The sequence below is a fragment of the Canis lupus genome, chromosome X, assembly GCF_048164855.1.
Source record: "Canis lupus baileyi chromosome X, mCanLup2.hap1, whole genome shotgun sequence".
NCBI lineage: Eukaryota > Metazoa > Chordata > Mammalia > Carnivora > Canidae > Canis > Canis lupus.
In genome coordinates, this window is record NC_132876.1 from 113,399,099 (window position 1) to 113,417,930 (window position 18,832).

Consider the following 18,832-nt stretch of genomic DNA (forward strand, 5'->3'; position numbering starts at 1 on the left):
CTTCCCTCCACTCTTCATTTTGAAACATTTCAAACACACAGATGAGTTTCAAGAATAGTACAATGAATGTCCATATACCCTTCACCCAGACTCACCAACTTTTAACTATTTGCCATATTTGCTTTATCTCTTTCTCTCTATATATACATATTATTATTATTAAAAACTCTGGGAAATGAACTAGGGGTGGTGGAAGGGGAGGACGGCGGGGGGTGGGGGTGATTGGGTGGCGGGCACTGAGGGGGGCACTTGACGGGATGAGCACTGGGTGTTATTCTGTACGTTGGCAAATTGAACATCAATAAAAAATAAATTTATTATTAAAATTTTTTTAAAATTATTATTATGTTTTGTTAACCGTTTCAGAACAAGTTGCAGATATCATGACCTAAACACTGTCACTCATAAACACATCAGCATGTGACTTCTGTTAGCAGGGACAGTCCCTTACATAACCATAATACAATTATCCAATTCAGGAAATTTGACACTGAAACAACACTGTCGCTGAATATTTTATATTCAAAATTTTTCCAACTGTTCCAGTATTATCCTTGATAATCATTCACTATTTCTGATTGGGGATGCAATCCAGAATCACATGTGGCCTTTAGTTTTCTAGTTTCCCTTGATCTGGAACTGAACCTCATCTCTGCTTTGTCTTTCGTGACTTTGACTTATTTACACTATGGTTTGTGGGGCTACTTTTCTAGGAATATATGTGCATATTAAAAAAATAATGGAAAAAAATAATGGTAATAGGGCAATGTTTAAAGAATGAATTTTTTTTCAAATATGCTATTATTTTTTAAAAGATTTATTCATTCACTTTGGGGGAAGGCACAGGCGGGGCAGAGGGCAAAGGAGAGAGAGTCCCAAGCAGACTCCTGAGCCAAGCATGGAGCCCAACATGGATCCCGACCCCATGACCCCGAAATCACAACCTGAGCCAAATCCAAGAGTCAAACACTCAATCAACTGCGCCACCCAGGCGCCCCCAAAGAAATGAAATTCTAATATTAGAGTAGAATATTGTTTCTACACCAAATTAGCTTCTCTCAAAATGCAGCAGAGAAGCCTACAAGGTCTCAGCAGAGAATAGTTCAAGAAGAGTCTCTAGGTGGGGAGGACTGATTCTCTGTGTGACTTCAATTCTTCTGGATTTTATGCTCATCTTAAGGATTCTTTATTTTAATCCTAGGAGACTTCTGCCCCTCCTTTCCAACTCTGATTCAAGGAAGTGTTTGGAGATAATTACTGCTCTGCTGGGTCATTGGATCAGATCCAATCATAATGTATGTAAAGCATCCAGCACAGCGTTTGGCTCAGAGCACAAGTTCAATTAACAGTGGGCTTAGAGTGTTACCATTCCCTTGGTTTAGCTCAGCTCAGCTTAGCTGAAAGCACCTGCATGAAAGTACTTAGCTAAATATTAATGGGAACTAAAGGGAAATTATTACAGAAGTCACAAAAAAGCAAAAGGAGTTATGATTAGAAAACCAGGGTTTTGGGCAGCTCCGGTGGCACAGCGGTTTAGCGCCGCTTTCAGCCCAGGGTGTGATCCTGGAGACCCGGGATCGAGTCCCACGTCGGGCTCCTTGCATGGAGCCTGCTTCTCCCTCTGCCTGTGTCTCTGCCTCTCTCTCTCTCTCTCTCTCTCTGTCTTTAATAAATAAATAAATTCTTAAAAAAAAAAGAAAAGAAAACCAGGGTTTCTGACCCTGGTCCCAAATGGTCGTTGCGATTCCTTGGGCGCATTACTCGCGCTCCTGCTCCCCACGTGCCGGGATTCCTGTTATTTCCTACTACATGAATTTCGTTTCCTGGGTAACCAATTCTTTTCCAGCCAAGTCCAAAAGTCCACATTGCGACACTCGCACCATTTAATAATGACAATAAGAGGAACTCGTATATATTGATGTGTGTGTAGGAGCTGACGTAGTCCCCTCACATATATCCTCCGGTTTCACCTACTCGACAGCCCTGCGGGGACCTGGGATTGTCTTCAGGGCACTTAGAGAGCTAGGTGAGCTGCAGAGAGGTGCTGTAACCTGCTCGCGCTCACAAGCCTCTGGTAAGAAGCACGTCTGAGACTCGGGCCCCAGCTTTCTGTCCTATAATCCGACGCACAGGTGCCAGCTTCCCTGGGGCACCCGCTGCAGTTCTCAGTTTTGGAAAGGAGGACACGCTTTAGCCACATCTGGTCGGCTGGATTCAGAACTGGTGGCCCACACGCCCGAGTCCTCACGACGTCAGCCCACACCTCCTGGGTATAGGCCACCATCTGGAAAACGCTGTGCTTCCCACGCCAGCTCAGTTTATCATGCCCGAGCTAAATCGCAGACGAAAAAGGCTTCATAGGGGAGAGGATTTAAGCGAGGAAACTCCTTTGTTGGTCAGGTTGGCCAGCCTGACAGCTGTTTCCTTCAAGCTGGCAGCCAATCTCACCCACCTTCTCTCTTGCTCTTTCCCAGCAGAGAGGCTGGAAAAACCAGATACTGTCGTGCAGCCTCCCTTGCATGTAGAGATGGCCATGAGACACAGTTCTGGCCAGGAGAACATGTGCTGAAGTTTGCAAGGGATGCTTCTAGAAAAGCTCAGAGCCTTCCCAAGAGCCTGGAAACGTGGCAGAGAAGAAAGCTAGTGGCAGCCTGGGTCCCCCCTGACTTCACTGGGTTGAAGTTTTACGAGGGGCTAAGAGATTCACCTGTGCCTCTCTCTCCCTCTGCTCTCCTTTTTTGCTCTATGTGCCTTTACCTGAGCTCTCCAGGGCCCACCCAAACCTGCCTGCCATCTATCCTTCCAGAAGGACCCACAGAGGACTCTAGGCCATGATTCATATCTGCACACTGGAGGTGTCTACACAGCAACTACTCCCAGGAAATCCCCCCAGAGGAGCCTGAATGGGAAGCAGCACCTGAGAGCTCATCCTACAGGCCCCACTGTAACCGCACTGACTCACATTTGTGTGTAGGATACCTTAATATGTATGTGAGTCATTCATTTGTGGCTCATGATCACTCTAGGGAGAAAGCAATGGGACCTCTCATTTTATAGGTCTGGAAACTGAGATCCAGAGGTGGGAGGTGGTTTTATTAGGTGACACAGCAAAGCAGGACTTGGAGGCAGATTTGTCTGTCTCTACAAGGGATGCCCTTCTCACTCCTGCAAGCTGGGAGCAGGAAGAGGGAGGCTTCTCCCCTCACCGGACCACTTGACTATCCTACAGAAGAGGTTGCTAAACCCTTTCATGCAAAGGAAAAATGAAGCCCTATGTGTGACAAAAAGGATGTATTTGCATCAAAGTGGAGTATGTGGTTGTCTAAAGGGGTATAATTTGAAGTATACTGAGAAAGAACCCTAATCTCAAACTTAGCATGAAATAAAATAAAACCTCACCCTGTCTGGGGGCTTAATATCTGAAATTCCACCAGAAGAGTCATCCATTCGAGTTCTGTACTATCCTCACACAGTTATCTTCCTTTCAAATAAGAATATCACAGGGAGAAACATCATGTTGCCAAATTACTAGCAAAGTTCTCTCTCCTATCACAGCTTGTCACCAGAGCAGCCGAGGAATCCCTGAGGAAAAGCTCCATTAAATCCCCGGTTTTGCCTAGCATTTATACCGTCCTGGTTAAAAAGCCCGGCTGGGGTAGTAGAATTATGAGTTCTCCACTATTAGGTACGTGACACTGGCCGTGTCTCTTTAATTTCACTTATCTGAAAAAGGGAGAATAATATTTCCCCTTTCTATTGAGTTGTCAAGAAGATTACTTGAGGAAATGTTTTACTAAGTACTTGACACAGTAGTTGGCAGATGATAAGTACTTAGTACTTAGCTAGAACTTTCTGTGAATAGCCAAAGTATGGTAGCCACAGGCCTTGACCCAGCCCCAGGAGAACAGAGACTTTGCCCTGGTAAAGACAAGCACAGTGGATGGAGAGCAGGTGGTCTGGCTTCCTCCACGCTGCTGGAAGGCACAATAGCCAGCTCTGTGCAGGGCAGGAAAGGGGATCCTACCCACAGGCTCGCTCCACGTGACAATGAGAATGCAAAATGAGCATGAGCGTGGCACATTCTCTGAGGTTGGTAGGAAAATCAGCAGATTCTCTCTTGGCAGTGGGTCCTTTTACTGCCACATCCTTCCTCCGCCAAGCCTCAACAGAACTCAATTGAGGACTCCCTTTTAGTACTTTTAAAAATTACCTTTCTGTAATGCTTTCAACCACTGGCTTCGGCTCTCTTCGTTTGATGCATAGACATAGAGAAGCCCATCTTTATAGACAATCTGGAAAGGAAAAGGTTGGGTGCATTTAGATATAATTGCATCCATGGTTCACTCCAGTGTAACTGCGAATTTTCTGGTACCCTGAAGAAAACTTGAGTTAGCTTATAAAATATGCATTCAGTCTGGAATTAGATGAAAAAGATCTAGTTATTTTTATCCTCCACCTCTCAATTTGTTTCATCGCAGACACTCCTACACTTGGGAAAATCTGCCAACAGTGAACATTGAGGTCCCAGCGTGGGTGTCCTGGACCATGGAGAATTATAAAGACTAAAATGTTAGATATTACAGGTGTTTTAGGAGTGTTCTGGTCCATCCACCAACCCAGCACATGACTCTACTTATAGCCCATTGGAAAATGTTTACCTGATAGTCTATCCTTAAAAATATCTTCAGGGATGATAAGTCAATCGGAGAAGGACAAACATTATATGGTCTCATTCATTTGGGGAATATAAAAAATAGTGAAAGGGAATAAAGGGGAAAGGAGAAAAAAATGAGTGGGAAATATCAGAAAGGGAGACAGAACATGAGAGACTCCTAACTCTGGGAAACGAACTAGGGGTGGTGGAAGGGGAGGTGGGTGGGGGGTGGGGGTGACTGGGTGACGGGCACTGAGGGGGGCACTTGATGGGATGAGCACTGGGTGTTATGCTATATGTTGACAAATTGAACTCCAATAAAAAAAATAAAAAAAATATCTTTAGGGATGAAATGCCCTTTACTATTATTATGCCATCCTTGGCAATTTCCGTATATTCTGATCATTATATAGTTGGTGCTTATACTGAGTAAAAATATGTCTCCCTGTTACTTCATTCCCTGGGGTCATGTCCCTCCCTAAGAAGTCCCCAGCAGAAATCATTCTCTCTTCTTTAAGATGCTTGTTTAAATGTCAGAACATTATAACGTCTTCCCCAGATCCTTCTCTAGCTTACTCAGTTTTTGTGGGTAAACGATACAGACCCTTTACTAAATATCTACTAGTTTTTGGGCTCTTTCCAAGATACTTTAAGATCTTAGTCCTATTTCAACTCTGTGAAATATGTATGATTATGCCCGCTTTGCAAATGAAGGCACAAACTCAGAGGGTTGAGTGTGTTGCCTATGGTAACACAAGTCCAAGCTGTGGGGTTAAGGACACTGTGTGCTTCCAAAGCCTGTGCTCTTCTGAGTGTTCCATGCTTCCATGATACAAATTTGAAGCAACTTTCAAGAAACCCTCCCTGGTTTCTTCCAACTGGGCAATGTTCACTTTTAAACATTGTATGGATTATTCATCAACCAGATGACTTTATTTCATTTTTGACCACAGTTCCCTCGAGCCACTAACACTGGGTTGTCTGACCCTCAGAGGGACAGTCCGTCTGCCTTTAGATCAGAAAAATAAGTATCAATGATTTGATAAAACTAGGGCATGACTTAGATCAAGCCATTTCCTTTTTTTAAAGATTATTTACTTATTCATGAGGGACACACACACACACACAGAGGCAGCAACACAGACAGAGGGAGAAGCAGGCTCCATGCAGGGAGCCCAATGGGGGACTCAATCCCAGGGACCCGGGACCATGCCCCGAGCCAAAGGCAGACGCTCAACCTCTGAGCCGCCCAGGTGCCCAAGATCAAGCCATTTCCAAAGGGTACTGTAGGCACACTCTGCACCATGCCCCTGCTTAAAATACTTCAGGGTAAAATGCAAACTCCTCGGTATGCTGTGCAAAGCCTTTCATGACGTGGCCCCACCTACCTTTCCAGGCTTGTGTCTGCTTGCTCACGGGGCCCCTTTATTCCTAAGGAGACTTGGAGCTCTCCCAACATGCCACACTACTTCACCTATAGCGCCCTGACTTCTGCTGTTTCACTGCCCTTCCTGTTTATGCTGGGCCACACTTGTCCTTCCTAACCCGAGTGTCACCTCCCATAGATAATCGTCCTGACTTCTTCGAGTGAGGAGTGAACTTCCGCTTCCGGGGGCACCATGGCTCCTCTGCAGACCTTCATCTTAACACTCACCCTCACTGCATTATAATGATCTGCAAATGCCTTGGGGACGAGGACGCATTTGATTCCTTATATGGTGTGCCTCTATCTTGCAGCCCCCTGGAAATGCTCCACAATGTTTGATGAAAGAGATTGTCAGGCCCCAAGGCAAGTCAGGCCACTGTGGCTTACTTGCTCCTCTTTCTTTCTCTCCCCCTAGAGAAAGCAGATTGGTAGATAGAATTTCAGGAAAATGCCCAACTCCCATCTGGGAATGTTCCAAGCCTTATCATTGTCTTCATCATTTTGCAACATCTTTAGTTATTGCCAATATGTTGAGTTTGTAATAGAAAATATTAAAACAAAAGCCATCCATCCAATAGAATGTTGTCCCTCCACTTACCTGAAATGGGTACTGTCTCTCCACAGGGGTCTGCTCCTCGAGATTTACTTTCTCCACACATCTGATTTTCTTAATCTCAATTGATCCTTTTTTGCTGCCTCTTTTCTGAATTAAAAACCAAAATATAAGATGCGTAATGCGATGCACAATGGTACACAAAGAAAAGCGTAAAGTAAGGGAGATGGAGAGATGGGATGGGTATGTGAGAATTCTTCCAATTATTCCTTCAGAGTCAAAACCCAGTGGCAACAGAATATATTTTCGAGTGTGGGCACAAACTAATATGCTCCTCCAAAAGCAAGTCGAGAAGCAGCAATTAATTTTATTTTAATAACCTTGAAACATATTTCCATCACCTGCCATGTGCTTAGTCTATGGAAAATCAGGATTTAACTCCAGAAAGCATCTTTTAAATTTTTTTTAGGGGTCGGGAAGGACAGAGAGAGGGAGAGAGAGAATCCCAAGCAGGCTCCATGCCCAACACAGAGCTGGATGCCATGCTTGATCTCACAACCCTGAGATCTGGACCCAAGTCAGAGGCTTAACCAACTGAGCCCCCCAGAAAGCATTTTAATTTTGTTTCAATTTTAGGACAGTATTTTAGGATTTCTACTCTGCTAGATTTCTCAGTTGTATAGAAATAGTTTGATTTCCAGCATGGTGTTAAGGCAGTGTTTCTTATCTTCAGCACTATTTGGGGGCAGATAACTCTTTGTGATGGGGGCCGTTCTGTACATTATAGGAGGCTTAGCAGCATCCCTGGCCTCTACCCACTAGATGCCAGTAGCACACTACACCCCCCCCCCTCCAAATTATGATAACCAAAAATGCCCTCTCGGGGGCCAGATTACCCTCAGTCGAGAACCAGTGTTCTAAAGTTACAAATTGCCTTAGTAAAGTTAGCCAATATTGTAAAACCTTTTATCTTGAATTAATCCTACCTTCGTTAAGAAAAGACAATGTAATAAGTGAAGGCAGGTTGATCTTTACTGTGTGAGCTAAGAAACCTGACATTGTTTCACTGTAATTCAGCACTTTGTGGAGACTCAAGAAAAATAAACAGTACAAAAACAATGGAACAAGTAGGGTCTCACCATTTTGTCATATTCATAGTAGGAGAGATTTGTTTTGGTTAAAACAAAAAGCCTCTCTTTGTAATTGCTTGGCGACATTTTCTTTTTTTGCTGTGACCTTTTGAGAAGAAGTTCTTCTAGAATGGATTTTGTGTCCATATTGTCGTCCTAAATCAAATAAAATAATGAGAATGAGTGTTTGCGGCACCTAGCTACATTCTCTTTTAGCCTTCAGAATTTTTAGTCAACTATTTCTCATTCAGGGATAATCTAAATAATATAATTCTTAAAAATCAGATTTAGAGTTAGAGAGGAAATTTTAACTAAGCAGATTCTTAACAACACTTACATCTGTATTTCATTCCTACAGCCTTGGCTCTGATTTTTTTTTAAAGATTTTATTTATTTATTCATGAGAGACACACACACACACAGAGGCAGAGACACAGGCAGAGGGAGAAGCAGGCTCCCCCCCCCCCCCCCCCCGCCACCTACCCCGGGGAGCCCTATGTGGGACTCAATCCTAGGACCCGGGGGATCACATCCTGAACCAAAGGCAGACGCTCAACCACTGAGCCACACAGGTGGCCCAGCTCTGACTTTTATAAATAGTGTTGATTTGTTTACAGCATCTTATGTATTTTTACTCGCCTCCCACTTTGGATCATAAATTCACCATCTTTGCACTACCCTCCAGACCACCTTATTGAAATTCTCCTTATTCCTTAAACATTCTATAGGCATTTGTTGAATCAGATTATATATGATCAAACTTTGAAATATTTGAACTCCAGACAGCTCACTATATCTGAAGGGACTGATCAACAAATTTCTCTCCACTAATGTGTCTGGCTGTCTGACCAAATCCCCCAGACCACTGTGAGACTCTGCTATCATTGTAAGTGATACCCACAGTTCCTGATCGTGATCAGATCTTTAACATAAAGGACACGAGTATACTTTTCAATATTTCTGAGCACAGAACATTTAAAAATGCTATCGACATCCATTTTAAAGAATTGAAAAAAAAATTGGCGCCTTACAAAACAAGAACACTCTTGCTTTTCCTTCCAGAGCCATGGAAAACATTAAAGCTTAAGGTATCTCTAGAAAATAAGTCCATCAATTTTCTGGTTCTACTAAGACTGTCGCTTCAACCCTCAGTTCGATATTAAGTCTGGAAAGGAAAAGTAATGTTAAAAAAAAAAAGGAATGTTAATTGGTAGGTCACAAGAGAGAAACTTTCCTATGTTTTCTTCACTTTGTGAAATCACATGAGTACTAGCAGTCAGATGTTCAATAATTTCTACCTCTCTTTGTTTACTGATAATCTGAATGTCATTAACTTTACTCACCTTGCATTCAATCAGGATCAGCTGGAGTTTGCTTATGGGTCCTTAACTTCAACTCTCAAGCTCTAAGCCAAAAGTTGCTGCTCTGAGGTACTCATATTCCCTCTGGCTATGCCAGGATCACGCATTACAAAGAAGATATTTGCATCCTATTTATCACTCTCCATCCGGAAGCATCCACATAGGCGTTGCTCTGTGTGGATGCGGGTGGGGGGGGGGGTACGTGAACCTGTCCAATCACTAAAAGTCACTTCTCACTGGCCCTTAGCATGACAGGCCTACTATGGCAGGGAAGTGGGAGGGAAGGGAGACACATTGGATAAACCATGGTCAAGTCCAGCCAGCTTCCCTCCTGATGTACACCATAACATTCTAGAAACAGGAATCAAGAAAATCAGCTTATGTTCATTATTTATACAGATGAAGTGACTCAAATGTTCTCCAAGGGCATCATTTGATTTAGAGGCAGAAGTAATGGAGATCTTATCCATTACAAATCTTATCCATTACTTTTTGTTTTGAACATTGTTTTATCTAGGAAAAAAAGGATAAATCCTTTGGGAAAGTAGAATGGATTTCTTTTGAGCACAGTGGGTGCTATTTGTCGTGGTCACTGGTTTCTTGGCCTCCAGACTCAAAGATGGGCAGAGGCTGAGGGGGCTTAGGTAAACCCAGCAGGATCTGGGAAGTCAGGTAACACGTCTTCGTTAGAAACTCTACAAATGCGCCTGTTCAGAGAAGATGATTTTCTACATCCAAAGTCTATGGCCGGAAGAGAATTTCCTTGAAGACTTACTGAAACTGTGGAGGGTCTAGTTTTTTTGAGGTACATTCCCCTTTTGGGGAGCCATACCACATTGGGCACTTGTGGTAAGTTTTAAGATACTTTTGTCTTTTACATCCCTGCATTTAAAAATTTTACTAACAAAGGGTATAAAGAAAACTGTGAAAACTTTTATCAAACGTCTTTTATATCCACTGCTAGAACAGGACTCCTCAAAGCGGAATGCTAGTTAAATAGATCTGGTTAGTTGAATAGAAAGTTTACTTTTCAAAAAGAAAAGAAGAAAAAGAAAGTTTACTCTTCAAAACTTTGTCAGGTACTGAATAAACTCATAACGTTAAAAGCACCGTTTTAAAAAATGCAAATCCTAACGTCCCAGATAGTAAGCAAACTGTCCCAGTACCGCATGATCATACACACACTTCTGTTTATAGAACATTTATATTCATTGCATTAAAGATTTGGGGGGATTTTATCTAAAAATTAATCTGGTGAGTCATAGAAACTGTTGACAAATGAAATTCACAAAGTTGCTTCTGTATATTAAAGGGAAGAACATTGGCCAGACAGGAAAAGTAGCAAGTCCTTGAGCACATTTTCTTGTAAGTCTCCAGGGCTTTATGCATGTTGTTGCATCCGATGCGATATAATCTGTCAAATTTCAATAAAGTTGTTCATTCCAAAGTCCCGCCTTTTTAAAAAATATTTATTTGAAAGAGAGCTCGAGCAGGGGGAGCAGCAGACAGAGGCAGAGGGAGAAGCAGGTACCCTGCTGAACAAGGAGCCCAATGTGAGGCTTGATCCCAGGCCCCTGGGGTCATGACCTGAGCCAAAGGCAGATGCTGAACCCACTGAGCCACCCAGGCGCCCCTGTTCTCATGTAACACACACATGTCTTTGGAGACCTTCAAACTTCTACTCCCTCAGCTGGACCCCGGAGCTTCCTAACAAACTTGAAGAACCCCGTTTTGATGACTCACGTTTTGTCTCGTCCAGATCAGTTTCTTCTAAGACAGTACCTGGCTCCAGCCTTTCTACCTCTGTTTGCTTCTCTCCCTTCCTTGTACTTCTCTCTTCTGCTACATCAGCCTAGATTCTAAACTGAAGGCATTCTTAAGGTCTCCCCTGGTACAGGAAGAGGTAATTGGTGATGCTTAATTTTTAGAAACATAATATTTCCTCCCTGTATTAGGACAATAAGTCAACAGGCTCCACTGTTGAGTCAAATGCCTGTCCAACAGCTAGCAAATTCGGCTCTGCCTACCCATGCCTAAGGAATACTCAGTGGGAAGATAAAAACAAAACAGAACCAAAAAAAAAAAAACCCACACAAAACTTTTGAAATGAAATGAGATCCTAAAGCTGGTGGTATTAGCCAGAAATCTATTTCCATAGAGAAGTTGGCAGAATTTGGCTGGGCTCTCACATTACCGTCTACATGAAACAGGCACATCAATTTGCTTACCAAATAGGCGGGCTGCCCATTTCCATAAGCACATGAAACTAGAAGGAGATTAAAGTGAGGGGAGGCAAAAACAAAGAAACAAAACAAAACAAAAAAAACTGGCAGAAATCGATATAGTAGAGGCGCCTGGGGGGCTCACTCGAGTAAGCATCTGCTTTCGGCTCAGGTCATGATCCCGGGGTCCTGAGATCGAGTCCCCGGCTCGGTGGTTGGGCTCCTTGCTCATCTGGGAACCTGCTTCTCCCTCCCCCTCTGCCCCGCCCCCTGCTCGTGCGTGCTCCCCCCCCTTTTTCTCAAATACATAAATAAATAATCTTTAAACAAATTTTAGGTTTTAAAAAAAGAAACCAATATAGCATTTTCTCTAAGGATGCCAGCAACCATCAGGTAACCTATCACATAAGTAAAAGGTGAATGCTAAATTAACACGACTTGGAATCACCAGGATCGGTGAGCATCCGTAAGGAAGCGTGACCAGGAGAGCAAGGAGTTCAACCCTGCAGGCCCAGCACACTCGATTCTGAGCCCGCGGCGGGCCGGACCTCGAGTGAGTGGTTCCAGAACCGAGAGGATCAGCTCTCCACTGCCCGGGTGACAAGGAGCAGACCCGAGAGATGGGTCTCATACCTAATTAACGTGCAGGGTGGCTGGAGGGGCGGAGGCTGGGGGTGGAGGGTGGACTCAGAAGGCGTGGCGGACTTTACACGACTGTCATTTGGGAGCTGGGTCACCCCGATCGAGCCCCTTCCCTGCGCTAAGCTTCAATTTTCCGGATCTGTAAGATAAGATGGGTTATACAGCTCTCTCACTTTCTGGGGCTTGAATGAGAAAGCTTATGTAAACGTTCTGGGTGCGCCCTGGGCGCTGAACCACGATTGAAAAAGAAGAGGGGGGAAAGAAACAACTCGAATGTTAGAGCAGAGTCCATGTTCTCTTTGCCCCGAAAGGCCCAGGGAAGGAGAGTTGTTTCTTTTTTCTTAAGATAATCAAGAAAGACATTATGGAAGGAAGGGTGTTAAAACTAGGTCTTGAAGGATATGAGTGATGGTAGCAATAATGATCCTAGCTGACATTTAAGGAAGACTTGCCTTGTGCCGGGCACTATTTAAAGCACCTTAAAAATATGCATTCATTTACTCCAGCGGGGGGGAGGGGTAGGCCACCCCCCCACACACACACCATCCTGTGGGGTATGTCCTAATTCAGTCACCTTATGGGGCGGTTAGGAAAAAAGCAACAAGTGATAAATCCATGTCCTAATTCCTTATGCTGAATTAGTAACACACAGCACTGCTTTGGGTGATACAGGCTGGTGTGGGCAAAAGCACCAAGATGGTGGGTTCAAATCCCTGTTCCATCTCTGTGCACCCCGGCATGTCACTCAGCCCTGCTAAAGCCCAGCTTCCCCATCTGTAAAGGGAGGAAAATAGTAACCACCTGGAGGGGTTCTGAGGAGTCAAGAGAAGATGGCAGTAGGATGCCCAGCACGCTCGCAGATGTTCCCAAATTCTATACCCCTTCCCCTCATCACTCCATAGGTAAAGTCAAAAAAAAAAAAAAAAAAAAGGACCATAGGAAAAGTTAAAAACTCAAGATGATGAAATGACCCTCGAGGATAATATTTCAGTCTTCACCCCTCTTACCCGGGTCCTGGGGATGGGCGATCACGGGAGGCAGGAAGATGCCCCACGCACTCTCTTGTCAGCAAGCACCTGCCCTGTGCGTCTGGTACAAGCTTTCAATCCTGGGACTGCTTTCCTTAGAATCAGGTTGAAGCAGCCCCTTCCCGCCTGTGTTTTTGTGCCACTAGGTTTTTTGCAAATCAGTGATACGTGGCTGCTACTGCAGGAGTGGTCCGTGGACTGGAGTATCAGCGTGGCCCGGGAGCTCGAGAGACACGCAGACCCTCAGTTCCCCCCCAGACCTGGTGCATCGGAATCTGCATTTTGGCGAGGTCCCCAGGCACCTCACGTGCTCATGAGAGCTTGGAAAGCCCTGCCCTAGACCACGATACCCTTGTACTACTTCTTAAACCCAGTGAAATTACCGTGGGCTGCAAGAATTTTCTAAGGTATCTGGCCGTGACCGTAACCGAAAGGCTCACCTGCCCCATCTTCCCATCACCACCTAAAATCCACCCCCACCCCGAAACCCCAGACTCTGGAAGACTTCAGGAACCTGAGAACGAGCACTCGTAGTGAAACGAACAGCATAAAAACCCAGGTAAATAAAAGAGGGTCAGAATGACACTTCTCTGGCTTTTCGGAAGCAGTTAGGAAGCCAACATGCAAAGTCACGGAGGGGCAATGCCTGCAGAGTAGTACGGAGAAAGCCAGCAGAGGAAGCACCCGGGGCTGGCTGGAGCCCACGGCCGTGTACACACCACCTGACAGCTCCCCTGAACGAGATTTTGAGCTGGGGTGGGGGTGGGGGGGTGACAGTAAAACCGCAGCGGGCCTCCCAATTACACGGTCTCATCCAAAGTCCCCGGAGGAGCCCCAGCAACGTCATATGCATCACTCTGAACCTGTCAGCCTGTCGGCTATGACCTCGTGTGGCCACCTGCCGCTGCAACGCACCATTGTGGCTCTCGATCGGCCGCCGGGGGTCCACCGCCGAGGGGTCAGTCTGCTCTTGCACGCACACAGGCGCGGCTGCCCTCCTTCCTTCCAGCGGCAGCGGACCGTCTCACATTTTCCCGGCGGCTGGGTCCGAAATGGCTACATTACTCAGTGCCCCCAAAACGTTTATTGTCCTGCAAGGGCCTTACACAATCCCACAGGAAACCACGCTCAGCACTTAGCCAACACTTGTTGATCTGATTGAATGCAACACAAACGGAGACAAAAGCGTGTTTCATAAAGGTTCCAATTTTGATAACCACAGCGCCTGCTTTTCCCGGGCAGCCCTCGGGTTCGTGCGATAACCCTGCCTTTGTTTAGAGAGCTCTGCGCTGGGAAGGACAAGAAATGAGCTCGGCAAAAGCCCGCTTCTGACGCTGACTTCTCCCACGAGCCAGGAAACCATGAGGTAACGCCAAAGAGCGCAGAGAATAAGCAATGAACACTGCAGCTCACCGCTGGCCGGAGGGGGGCCGGGGGGGTGGCAGAGAAGGACGGCAGTGTGCCCGAAAAGGAACACATGGGACAATTATTCAGGGAGTCCCCAAGTGGAAAAGGGATCGCTCTGGCTAACGTGCCAGGCACCCAGATTGCGGTGAAGGAGCGTGAGTCCCTGGACATCGTCAGGACAGTATGACCTCTCTTGGCCCTCCTCGTGCCACCCTCCTCTCCGGTCCCCACTGACGGGCCATCTGTAATACATCTACTGAGTTCTTCGAGGCTCTGCTCTCCACCGCCAACCGCCCCCCCCATCATCCCTCTGCTATGCAGGGACACGCCGTATCAACTCACACGTGGTCGGCTACGTGAGCCTATTTGGAAACATCTATGGGGTGATGAAATCTTGGGCTGGCCGCGGGGAGCGAAGCTACCGACTCTCCAAGGGGTGGTCTGTTGAGCGGACGCGTCCTGCCCAGAACCTACCATGTGCCAAGGGCTCCGCGAGGGGCTGCAGACCGTAGTAGGCCGGGCAGGGGCAGCCCGCACCTTCCAGGGCCTTCTGTCGGCTGCAGGCAGAGAACCCCAAGGGAAGGTCTAGCTGAGTAGAGCGCGTGGAAAACAGCTTGGCCGAGGCGCTGTTGACGTTTCTGCTTGAAACCCGCGTGGTTCGGGAAGGGGCAAAGAGCCCTTCGGAAGAATTCGCAAGAGGGGAGCTTACACCCTGAGAGCAAATGAGTCGCGGCTGGAGCCCCAGTAGCTCTTCGGGCTCTGGGAAGGCAGTAGGCAGTCATGCCAGAAACTCGGGGTGAAGCCGAGGACCGTGGCGCCGCTACTTGGCCACATGGGTTGATGCTACGCTCTGCGATGTGTATTTAACTCCACTGTTTAAACATGGTCCCCTGGCAGGAGACCAATTCTAGAAGGGACTGTCAATTTCGGGGTGGGGAAGGAGGTAGTGGTAGCGCCCTGGAAACACCTGGGCACAGTCTCTTAGGATCCCCATCCCTTCTGGGGCCTTGAGAGACTCCAGGGCAGCAGGGAGGGGTGGCTTCCTCCGAGTCAAGTGTCATAGATTTATTGACTTACTCCATTCATTCCCTTCCTCGGCCGCTTCGCCCCAACCTTCCCTTGGCTCTGGAAGGCATTTTCCGTGCCTTCAGTGTGATTCTAACCCGTTGTTGGCAACCTGCTGCTTCGATCACATGATTTAATTTGTTCCAGTTATAGCCTACATGGTCACCTGTACCCGGTGAGACCCTTAGGAATGTTCCCTAAAGCTTGTTCACGCAAGTCGTTAACAGGCGATGAGCTTCTGCAGGGATGCAGGAGATAATTCGACTTCCTGAGGTAAACAAGCTTGTCCACTTGGGAGGAGTAGCGCTCATCTTTAGCTAAGAAAGAACCTGAAAGGATCCATTGTGTGTGTGTGTGTGTGTGTGTGTGTGTGTGTGTGTGTGTGAGAGAGAGAGAGAGAGAGAGAGAGAGCGCGCACCACCTCTACTGCTACTTGCTGGTCTAAGTCGCCACCATCCCTCACCTGCAATGTCGCCCCTGCCTCCTGGCTGCTATCCCTGCTTCGGCTCTTGCTCCTGGAGGTCTGTTCTCCACTGGCTAGCCAGAGCGATTCTTTCACAAGCGACTCGAATCCTGCCACTCGCCCAGTCTGAACTCTCCATTGGTCCCCCCTTTTCTGGTCCCGGAGTGCGGTCTCTAACATCATCTCATCATGATTCTCCTAAAGCTGGCCTCCTCGCTACTCCTACACTATTCTAAGCACTGTCTGCCCCAGGGCCTTTGCACTGGTAGTTTCCTCTGCCCGGCAAACTGTCACAGACATCTGTCTGCCTGGTTCCTTTGCTCATCTCTGGGCTTTGCTTCAAATGGCATCCTCCTAATGAGCCCTACCTGGACCACCTTGTTTACTACTACAACCTCTCTCCACCCAGCACTGCCAGTCTCCCTTACTCTGCCCTACTTTGTCTTTTTCCACAGCACTTAACACCTTAAAACCTGATACATGATTTACTTACTTACTACTTTTTAAAAAAATATTTTTATTGATTTATTCATGAGAGATACACACACACACGCACACACACAGAGAGAGAGAGAGAGAGAGAGGCAGAGACACAGGCAGAGGGAGAAGCAGGCTCCATGCAGGGACCCCAACGTGGGACTCAATCCTGGGTCTCTAGGATCACGTCCTGGGCTGAAGGTAGGCGCTAAACTGCTGACCCACCCAGGGATCCTCTTTTTTATTACTTTTAATGTCTGTCTCCGCTTTTTAAAGAGTAAGTCCTGGGGGCATCTCTCTGCACCCAGAGCTTTTTCCATGGGAATCTCTTCACCGGGGATGCCACTCCATCACCTCTCGCATGTATTCCCCTGATGGTAAGAGGATCTCCTTGGAGGTTGGGATCTGATGTGAACAGTCAACACTTATTGGGATGGAACATTAAGGTATCACCTCTCCTAGAAATGCTTGCCTATTAAACCTCAGGCTCAGTGGTGGAGCAATTAGACTTGGTTCTTATGAGAGGAGATGGGTAAGTGGGGGATAGAGGTAGACATGAGAAGTTTTGCTGTTCCTTTTTGTTAGGACCTATCCTGATACATATGAAATCTTTACAGAGCCTGTTGGCACGCTATCAATTTTACCCTCTTTTTTTTTTTTTTTTTTTTTTTAGTGGAGGGATTTGGGGCCCAAGATGGAGTTGGCAAACTATGACCACCACCTGCTTTTGTAAGTAAAATGTATCGGAGCACAGCCACGTCCATTCCTTATATATTGTGCGCAGCGGCCTAGCGGAGTAGTTGCAACAGAGACCGTATGCCTGCAAAGTCTCAAATATTTACTATCTGGCCTTCACAGAAAAAAACTGCCAACTCATGCTCTAGGAGAGTCTTGCCAGCTGTGGAAATGACCTAGTAGATTGGAATTAAATTCGACAGCCCAACTCCACAGACGCTCACTGAATCATACTGTGTACATGGTGCCAGAGTTGGAAGTGAAGAAAATAGGCAAAGGAGGTGGCTTTATGGAAACTTTCCAGCCATGATTCCCACTTTGATTCAAATTATCTTTCCCAGAAATTTATCATGAGGAATTTCAAAATACAGGAAAGGTAAAAGAATTGTACGGCGAGCACCCATACACCTGCCATCTAGATTGGGCAATTAGATTTTGCTCTACTTGCTTTGTTGTATGTGTTTATCCATCTCTCTATCCATCCATCAATCCTCCTTTATTGGTCTTACTGCTTCTACTGCTACTACTACTCTGATCATTGTTGTTATTTCTGGTGCATTCAAAGGAAATTGCAGACACCAGTACACCTCATCCAGGAACACTTCAGCATCCTAACGTTAATTACCTAGAGGGGTTAAGTCAAATTAGCCTTTTATTTTAACTCCAATTCTGTGGTCTTGAAAGCAGTCTCCATTTACCCAGAAGACACGACCACATAAAAGCCAGAAACTGAGTAAGGTTAGCAGGGTAACTGAGGTAAGTATCAGGGGCATCACTCACCTTTCTCTACTTCCTTGGTTCAGAGATGAATCAGCCTTTCAGGGCCAAGACCATTTTGCTTGTGTTGAATTCTAGGAAATTTCTGTGGCTCAAAAGAGAGGGTCATAAGCTGTTTTTTTTCTGGAATGCTGCCAAAAACCCATGGGAAAGATAGGAACACAGTCCTGAGTTTCATGCAATCAATGGTTGATCACATGTAGCTTCTGGGTCAGAAGCCTGGGTGCTAGAACAGACCTGGTCTGTGCAGATTGCTCTCACGAGGGTGGAAGTGGGAGTCACTTATCCTCATCTCTGTTGGATGTATGTGGATGTCCTCAACCACCAGCACATTAATGACCTTTGTAAACTAATGCTTACAAAACACTCAGTGTCTGATTTGGAGCCGATGGATTTCCTAGGTTTGGTGAGTCTGAATCCCTAACTTGGAATATTCCAAAGGCATTTGTCATTTAATGAATGGCCGCTACAATGCTCTGGGAGGCAGATTACCAATACCTGACCAATCTGTGAGAAAGAATTTTTGAGCTGCGTGCTACGAGGAGAACATGGAAATGATGAAATATAGAAGATATCTGTGTATTTACATAAAATGTACCTTGGAGAAGAAAAATCAATAAGTCAAACAGAAGAGAAAAATAAATTGAGGAAAAAGTTCAAATAAAGTATGTCGACAATGTGGGTGCCTTTAAATATTATAGTGGTTTTACTTAGAATCATTTAGGGAAGGCTTTCTTTGCTGTCATGTTGGCACAGAGCTTTTTTTATGCTTCCCAGGAGCCTGAGGGCCATTGGTGATCTAAGTACACACTAATATGTCCAGCTGCCTGTTGGACACCTCCATCTGGATGGCCAATGACTAGGGTGAAAAGTGTGCCAAGTTCCACATACA

The 18,832-nt window shown here is 45.8% G+C and overlaps 2 protein-coding genes across 8 annotated transcripts in view; one reads left to right on the forward strand and one right to left on the reverse strand.

Moving 5' to 3' along the window:
• Nucleotides 1-14,173, reverse strand: part of BMX (BMX non-receptor tyrosine kinase) — a 52,207-nt gene extending 38,034 nt beyond the window's left edge. The window contains exons 1-5 of one of the 4 annotated variants that reach the window (XM_072816632.1): nucleotides 13,932-14,167; nucleotides 8,795-8,928; nucleotides 7,773-7,919; nucleotides 6,679-6,783; nucleotides 4,211-4,292 (exon numbers count right to left, since the gene is read on the reverse strand). In XM_072816632.1, the coding sequence (XP_072672733.1) occupies nucleotides 4,211-4,292; nucleotides 6,679-6,783; nucleotides 7,773-7,910 (325 nt within the window). In that variant the 5' untranslated portion in view covers nucleotides 7,911-7,919; nucleotides 8,795-8,928; nucleotides 13,932-14,167. Of the gene's footprint in view, nucleotides 1-4,210; nucleotides 4,293-6,678; nucleotides 6,784-7,772; nucleotides 7,920-8,794; nucleotides 8,929-13,931 lie in introns of all 4 variants that reach the window. The other 3 variants (XM_072816633.1, XM_072816631.1, XM_072816630.1) reach the window with 3 other exon arrangements.
• Nucleotides 14,174-17,119: 2,946 nt separating this feature from the next.
• Nucleotides 17,120-18,832, forward strand: part of PIR (pirin) — a 158,448-nt gene continuing 156,735 nt past the window's right edge. The window contains exon 1 of one of the 4 annotated variants that reach the window (XM_072816640.1): nucleotides 17,120-17,157. In XM_072816640.1, the coding sequence (XP_072672741.1) occupies nucleotides 17,123-17,157 (35 nt within the window). In that variant the 5' untranslated portion in view covers nucleotides 17,120-17,122. The remainder of the gene's footprint in view (nucleotides 17,158-18,832) is intronic. The other 3 variants (XM_072816638.1, XM_072816635.1, XM_072816634.1) reach the window with 3 other exon arrangements.